The sequence below is a fragment of the Lycium ferocissimum genome, unplaced genomic scaffold, assembly GCF_029784015.1.
Source record: "Lycium ferocissimum isolate CSIRO_LF1 unplaced genomic scaffold, AGI_CSIRO_Lferr_CH_V1 ctg9618, whole genome shotgun sequence".
NCBI classification, from domain to species: Eukaryota; Viridiplantae; Streptophyta; class Magnoliopsida; order Solanales; family Solanaceae; genus Lycium; species Lycium ferocissimum.
Window position 1 is genome coordinate 13,464 of NW_026727811.1, and position 8,493 is coordinate 21,956.

The 8,493-nt window shown below is 36.0% G+C and overlaps 1 protein-coding gene across 2 annotated transcripts; it reads left to right on the forward strand.

Annotated features, from left to right (window-relative positions):
- Positions 1-1,222: 1,222 nt before the first annotated feature.
- LOC132046142 (pentatricopeptide repeat-containing protein At4g21065) lies at positions 1,223-5,602 on the forward strand. 2 transcript variants are annotated; one of them, XM_059436692.1, is made up of 2 exons: positions 1,223-3,465; positions 3,576-5,602. In XM_059436692.1, the coding sequence occupies exon 1, from the start codon at positions 1,384-1,386 to the stop codon at positions 3,154-3,156; it is 1,773 nt and encodes a 590-aa protein (XP_059292675.1). In that variant the 5' UTR covers positions 1,223-1,383; the 3' UTR covers positions 3,157-3,465; positions 3,576-5,602. The 2 variants fall into 2 exon arrangements, with proteins under 2 accessions (XP_059292675.1, XP_059292676.1); XM_059436693.1 differs by having other exon boundaries at positions 3,579-5,602.
- The last annotated feature ends 2,891 nt before the right edge of the window (positions 5,603-8,493 follow it).

Here is an 8,493-nt window from a genome sequence, read left to right on the forward strand (position 1 = left end):
CAAATTTCTACTTTGTTTCATTTTAAACATGTAAAATTAATTTAATAATTTGAACTAATGTAAATTTGATTTAATTTTAGAATTATCCAAATCAAAATTTGATAAAAAAATAATAAGTATTGTTTAGGTCCAATCTACATACATTAACAGTAGAATATTTTACACCTTTAAATTAATCGAATTAAAATTCAAGTTATCAAGCGATGCTTATATTGCTATTGTTTTGTCTCAAAGAGGAGAAAATAGTTTCCTTTTAAACAAGTCTTCTCTTTTAAAAAGTATTAATAAATTTTGCAAACTTTGTATTCGTAGCAAACATTAATGTAATAAAGTTTTCGATACGGAGCACAAACCACAGTGTTATATTAATCGTGTTTTGAACATACAACTTATTAGTAATATAAATAAAAAGATTCAAGTGAATTTTTATTTAAAAAGCTGACAAAATAATGAATAAAATAATTGCAATTTGAGAAATTATATAACCAATTAACATTAATAAGAATAAATTTTGAAATAAAAGAAAAATATATGGGTCAAAAAATTAATTAGATGTGTAACTACATAACATAAACTTTAGTAGAATTTAAATTAAATTTTAAAGAAAATACATTTATGATGTGAGACTACACGATAATATTTTCACTAAATTGATATAAATGATAAAAGTACTTATTAACAATATATCATTGTAATTATGAAAGAAGAACAGAAGCAAATATTGTATCATGCTAACAACTTTTCTGCTATCTGTCGAGATAAATTATGCATTTGAATTATGCGCTAAACTTTCTAAATTTTATTTGTGAATGGTAAATAAGAAATGATTGATCTTCAGGAGAATAATGTATAATGACTCGCGGTTGTTGTATAAAATACAATTCAACCTAAGAAGCAAATATATATCTTTTGCAAACCTAATAAATTTATAGCATTAAGCGATAGTAAAAAACAGATAGAATGTTACATTCTTAGTGTTTTACAACTTAAGAATTGAATGTTCTCATAATTAAAAAATAATAAGTTATGTTACTTTATTAAATTATATTACTAAAATTTTGGTTAGGACCAATAGAATGTAAAGATTTCAACGAAAAAAAACTTTGAGATGAAATAAAATCAAATAATTTTCTGTACGTATTTCTTCGAACGAAAATATTATCATACTAATATTACATTTGGCGTTAGCTCATATCAGGCCTATTCGCACGAGCATCAACATCTTGTTATACTTATAGAGCGCGGTTAACTTATTTTTCTGACCATCTCTTTTTTTATTTTTTTTTCACAACAGGGACATCACTTGTTATGGACAAATAATTTGTCAACTTATCAAAGCACTCACAAGTCCACAAGCATAGAGTATAACATCACTCTGAAACCATGCAGTCAAATAACATTAGTGGAGAGAGCACAAAACCATACGTATTGAAGAAATGCATTGCCCTTTTACTTTCATGTGCTTCCTCAACTTACAAATTCAAGCAAGTACATGCTTTTTCCATCAGGCGTGGCATTCCTTTATCAAGCCCTGAAATGGGCAAGTACTTGATTTTCGCTCTTGTTTCCCTTTCAGGCCCAATGTCTTATGCCCAAAAAATCTTTAATCAAATTCAGTTCCCAAATATCTTCACTTGGAATACTATGATTAGAGGTTATGCTGAGAGTGAAAACCCATATCCAGCTATTGAAATACACAATAAAATGTGTGTGAATAATGTTGCATCTGACACACATACATACCCTTTTGTTCTAAAAGCTATTGCTAAGGTGATTGATGTTAGGGAAGGAGAAAAGGTGCATTGTGTGGCTATTAGAAATGGGTTTGAATCATTGGTGTTCGTCCAGAATTCTTTGGTTCATTTTTATGGAGCAATTGGTCAAGCAGAAAATGCACATAAGGTGTTTGAGGAAATGTCTGACAAGAATCTTGTGGCATGGAATTCAGTGATTAATGGCTATGCTTTAAATAGTAGACCTAATGAAACGTTGACCCTTTTCAGGAAAATGGTTTTGGAAGGTGTTAGGCCTGATGGTTTTACTATGGTTAGTTTGTTGACTGCTTCCGCTGAGCTTGGTGCGTTAGCATTGGGTAGACGCGCGCACGTGTATATGTTGAAGGTGGGATTGGATAAGAATTTACATGCTGCAAATGCCCTTTTGGATCTTTATGCTAAATCTGGGAATGTAAAAGAGGCAGAACAAGTTTTTGATGAGTTGGAGGAGGATAGTGTAGTGTCTTGGACATCTTTAATTGTAGGTTTGGCTGTCAATGGTTTTGGTGAGAAAGCACTTGAGCTTTTCAAGGAAATGGAAAGAAAAGGATTTGTGCCTACTGAGATCACATTCGTCGGGGTCTTATACGCCTGTAGCCATTGTGGTTTGGTGGATAAAGGGTTTGCTTACTTCGAAAGGATGCAAAAGTTGTTTGGAATTAAGCCGAAAATTGAACATTATGGCTGCATGGTTGATTTGTTAGGAAGGGCTGGTTTAGTGGAAAAGGCGTACGAGTATATTAAAGACATGCCGTTGCAACCCAATGCTGTGATTTGGCGAACATTACTCGGTGCGTGCTCAATACATGGTCATTTAGCTCTAGCGGAGATAACTAGAAATCACCTTAAGCTGTTAGAACCTAAACATTCTGGGGATTATGTGCTCCTTTCAAACCTTTATGCAGCCGAGAGGCGTTGGTCAGATGTGCATCAACTAAGGAGAACTATGCTTAAAGAAGGGGTGAAAAAGGTGCCAGGGCATAGCCTTGTTGAGTTGGGTAATCGTGTGCATGAATTTGTTATGGGAGACAGATCCCATCCTAAAACTGAGGCTATATATGCTATGCTTGCAGAAATGACTAGATTGTTGAGATTGGAAGGTTATGTCCCTCACACATCAAATGTGCTTGCTGATATAGAGGAAGAGGAGAAGGAGACTGCTTTGGCTTACCATAGTGAAAAAATTGCAATTGCATTCATGTTGATTAGTACACCACCTGGGATCCCTATTCGAATTGTGAAGAACTTAAGGGTCTGTGCTGATTGCCACCTTGCCATAAAACTAACATCGAAGGTCTTCGATCGCGAGATAGTCGTTAGAGATCGTAGCCGGTTTCACCATTTTACCAATGGATCTTGCTCTTGTAAAGATTATTGGTAGAACGTAATTGTAGAATTGGAACTAGAGCTTTGCATTAGTTGCTGAACTCAAAGCGTAGCCTTCTGAAAAATATTAAGATGGTGGAGAATAAAATCGATAAAAACTGCATTTTGTTCGAGGAAACGTTAGCGAAAGCAAGATATGATTTTTTAGTTCATTGCTTGGTGGGCAGATGTAAACAATTAGTGCAACTCTATACTTTCTGAAGAAATATTCCTCAACTCCCTTCTACAGTGTTGTATGTATCACATCAAGGAACCATCCTGGTCTCTATTCATTCACTTTTCTCTAAGCCTTTAATAACTTCAGGTGATTGCACCTTTATTTCAGCTAGTAAGGTTATATACTTAGTATTCCTGCATAATCTGCTATAATTTAAGATGTTAATACCAATTGACAGCTCATGTTCCATGTTGCAGCAGGTATATTAATCAAGTATCTGAGAGTTCTTGCAAATTCTCATAACTTGTTGATGCACATTCAACTTGAAGTTGACAGCGACCTACATGGATTCTCAAACTCTTATGCGCAAAACAAGTAAATATATTTTAGGTGCCTTTTAGGCCCAACATGCTCCCACAACCACAAGATACATGGTTCGACACACACCCCTGGAGCTGAAATATCCAGATCTATTTAGGTTAGTGGAAGCAGTTGAATAAACTGTTGTCCACAGTAGATCAGGAAGTGAGTAGATTGTGATTTTTATATGAAACTGCTTTGATTGGGAAGTAACAAGTGTGGCTCAACTAATACTGGAGTTGAGGCTGAAATGGACACTTAGTAGGATTCTCTGGAAATGGACCAGTAATGGCCTCTTCGCAATGGCCATGGAATATGATCTGGAAACTATGGCTCAATACAGATGCTTCAGTTGGTTGGTGATGCATGTTTGACCAATGGTGGCATAGCTCTAGAAACCAGACAGATCAATCATGGGGTGGGCTAAATTTATTGGTTTCTTGTTTTCATGGTTTCTGTTTGCTCCTCTTATCTGTGTTGCAGAGAGAACCAACTTAAATTGTGCACTTGGAGAAGTCCTCCATGCCTGAAGTCTTTGCTAGCCACTATCAATGGCATTCCTCCATCATTCATCTCATCAAGATTGCCAGTCCTCTCTCTAATGGCCAACTTTCTGGTACAAAGCTCCTTCATTCCTATAATAATGAATTTCGTGGCTTTAGTGCGGTTTTGTTCAAAGATGAACTAGAAGCTTTTCAAGAAGTCTCTGATCTCTGGCCTTCATTTCAGCTTATAAAGATAGGTCTATTGAACTCCAAATCTACCAAACTTCTGAGTTCTTGAAGCTCAACCCATCTTCAGGCTTTGGCCAGCCTCTAGATTTGGCCAAGGTATGATCACAGGTAAAATTGAGTCAGGCATCTGGCCAGATATGCTTGCTTTAAGGATGATGGTATGCGGGAAATCCCAAAAAAGATGGAAGGGAATCTATTGTGAGGGAACAGATTTTAACTCTTCGGTGTGAAGCAGGAAACTCATTGGTGCTAATTATTTCAATCAGGGAGTTTTGGCAGCCAATCGTTGTGTGGAAACTTCCATTAATTCTGCTAGGTATTATTCCGGACATGGCACACATGTAGCCTCCATTGCTGCTGAAAACTATGTTCAATCTGCTTCGTACTTCAGATATGCCAAAGGAAAAGCTAGAGGAGTTGCCCCACATGCTAGACTGGCTGTTTACGAGGGACCGGGACTGTAGGATTCGGATTATCTTGCTGGGTATGGATGAGGCTGTTGGAGATGGTGTCAACATTAACTACATTTCTCTTGGGTACCACATTAATCCATTGTATGATGAGTCTATAGCACTTGCCTCTTTTGATGCCGTGCTGAAGGGGTCTTAGTTTCTGCTGCAGCAGGAATGGTACCAGGCGTCTTTAGGTGCCTGGCCTTCCATATATGTGAAACTGGCACTGGCACCTGCATAGAATTAGAATGAGTACATTCTTCAATAAGGCGCATTTGTGTCCTGTCCTCATGCTTCTAAAGTGGTACACCCCGAGTGGAGTCCATTCAGCTATTGGTCAGCTATGATGACCACCATGAAGGCGTGAACCATTTAAGTGGTACTTCGAACCATCATTGATTCAGACAATAGAGCCCTGCAACGCGATTAGGCTTGGGAGTGGGTCATGATCCGAATATAGCACCAGCCGCCGGTCCGGCCCTCCAGTTTTTGGGGCGTGACAAGAACGTTGACTGCATTAACAATTACAAGGAAGAAGAACCTGGAGTTGAAAACTTTATTTGAGAAACAGAAGAAAACACAGTATAATCCTATTCACTAAGATTAGAGGAGTCCAGCATGGTGTGTTGGAGTTTCACCTTTAAAAGTTTCGAACAGTGTTGGAGTTTCACCTGTTGAGAATTTTGAACTCAACATACTGTGTTGGAGTTTCACTCGTAAAAGCTTCAAATTTCAGCAGAGGTGCTTGGAGTTCTTCCGTCTTTTAAGTTGGGAGTATTTTTGTCCAAATATTTTCCGTGTCAAAAGAGTGGCTATCAAACAGTTTGTTAAAGGGAAAAGGGTCAAAAATACCCTCTTTTTTTTTGGGAAAAAAATTTAAAAATATCCTCCGTTACAAATTTGGGTCAAAAATAAACCCTCTCATTAAAGTTTTTAAATATCGTTCTTAACAGAAATTAAAATAACCCGATCTCATTTTTGGGGATTTAGTTAAGATAGGGATATATTTGAAAACTTTAATGAGGAGGGGTATTTTTGACCCAAATGCTAAGAATCTTGATGATATTTTTACTCTTTTCCCAAAAAGTAGAAGCATTTTTACCCTTTACCCTTTGTTAAATACTACCTACATTTTAATAAATTAGGACTTATATTTGTGGGATGCAATAGAAGCTGAATTGCCCAAATTTTCGTCTAGTCTTCCCAGGTAAAAGGTCAATCATATATAAGGTCCAGCCTCTATATGAAAACACTGTCCAATAATCGAAGGCCCAATGAATCAAAATGGTAGTATGTAGTAATTAACTTCTACACTATATACCGACACACCATAATAATCACTCGTTTTATCTTTTTTGAAAATAGTTACACAAAATATCTACCCCCCCCCCCCCCGCCCTTCCCCCCCGCCCCCGGCCCAATAAAAACTTATTACCAGCCTACCCAACACCAATCCCTTAAGTGACAAACAGTCATGTCCTTCTCCAATAACTGGTATGAGCGAAAATTCCAGTTTTGAATTTTCGTGTGTGTTTGAAGTGTTTTGCTATTTGGTTTAATCAGGTGTTGTTCTTTGATGTGTGAACTGTGGTATTAATGTTGAATTTCGAATATTTGTTTTAAGAAGAAAAAAACCATATTGAGGATCTTGAAACTTAAAAATTCATAAATCGGTTTTTGAGTTTTTAGTTGCTTTGACCTAATTCTTACTAGGATGTCCTCAAAATATTGATTGGACGTTCAGGCTAAATTTTGAGTCAATTTGGTGGGGATTTTGGAGTAGAATTTGGAATTTTGTCGAAATTGTTGAGGTACATTTGAAGAGATTGTTGATTTTCAGCGAAGAACACAATATACCATTTTACATACTGTATATTGTATAGTGGAAATGCTTTGAAGGGGCTTAATGTTTTCTCTAAGGGTTCGGTTGGTAGATAGTCGAAATTATCCCGGGACTAATTTATCCCATCTATTGGGATTATTTTATACCATCTAAAAGATGGTATAAAATAATCCCAGCATAAGTGGGATAAGAAGGTATGTTGGGATATCTAAAGACTAATTTTGTACTACGTTTGGTATAAGGTATAAATTTATCCCAGGATAAATTTATACTTTCTACCAAACATGGTATAAAAATTAGTGCTGGGATATCCAAGCTTATTCCTTCTACCAAACGACCCCTAAGTGTTCAAATTCAGTAATTCATAAGAACTTTACTGAAACCAGTAATTTACTACAATCAGTAACTTTCCAGTAATTTCCTAAAACCAGTTTCTGCTTTATAAAATCAGAAAAATGTTAACAATAGAAATTAGATGAAATAGAAAACTTCTGAGCTCACGAGTTTCTTGTGTGTCCTTAAGAAATCTAATCTCCTCACGGTTGTCAAGGTTAATGGATTAATCACACTGGACCAAAAAAGATCAATCAATCTGATCACTAATAGCCAAATGTCGAAGTCGAGCCGAGCGACGAAGATGGCGTGAGGAGAGTCTCTCTTCTCAACTCTTTAAGAGCTAGATATAAGCGCATAAGTAGTGTTTTCCCTCACTAATGAGGGACAAAGTGCCTTTGCACTATGAAATTTATTTGAATTTCATTTCCCTCTATTTTATTTTTTCACCATTTTCCAATTCACACTACACTCATCTTTAAAGCTCATGTCTTTAAAGCCCAACACTTAAGTTGAACTTTGAGCTCAATACGTTGATCTGAAGAAGTGTCGGATGAAATTGCTAAGTTGAACTACTGAAAAAGACGAGTTGTTTTACTGTATATCCTTTTGATTTAATGTATACCATTTTGGTTTATAATTCAACAATATACAATTTACTTAAATACGGTTACAACCGGGTCCTGTTACAATCCGAACATACGTACATGTTCAAAATCATCATACGAACTTATGAAAACTTTCAAATTATAAGTTCGAGTCCGTCTAATCACATCTTTGACCTTGGTCAACTCTTATTCTGTAAAATCGCTAGTACTCTTATTCTTTAAAATCGCTAGATTTGATTTAAGCATTCCGAAACGCACCAGAGCCCTCAGGCCCGTGCCACCCGTACCCACAAATCATAAAACATTAAATAAATCTACAAAAAGTCTCAAATTGGGAAATAAATTCTAAAACTCAACACGACTGAGTACGGACCATTAGATAACACATACAATTGAAAACTTAGAACTATGGCGAAATTTTCTTCCTCATCATGTTGGTCGGAAAAAGAAGAGAGAGAGAGAGGTTTCATCTATTTTCAAACCTTATCTAGAAAATGATTCAGCTAAGCAATTATGACAGGTTAGGATTTAGCAGATCTTAAGAAGATCAGCATTGTCAATCCCATAAGCTTAAAAAAAATCTGTTTGTAGTCAAATTCTCAAGATTTCTTTTGTTGGAGGACAAATCCATGTCCAATGTTATCCATAGCACGCCTACAACCTTTAATCACTTATGATGTGACAGACATGTTTAAAAGACTAAGGGAGGGGTAATAACACAGAGACTAGATTAGGACAGGTTTCTATTCTATCTTCCTTAGTCCTCATTAATTAATTGAAATAAAACGACAAGACTCTTCAAATGACACAATCAATTAAATTTTATTTAATTTTACAATCAAGTA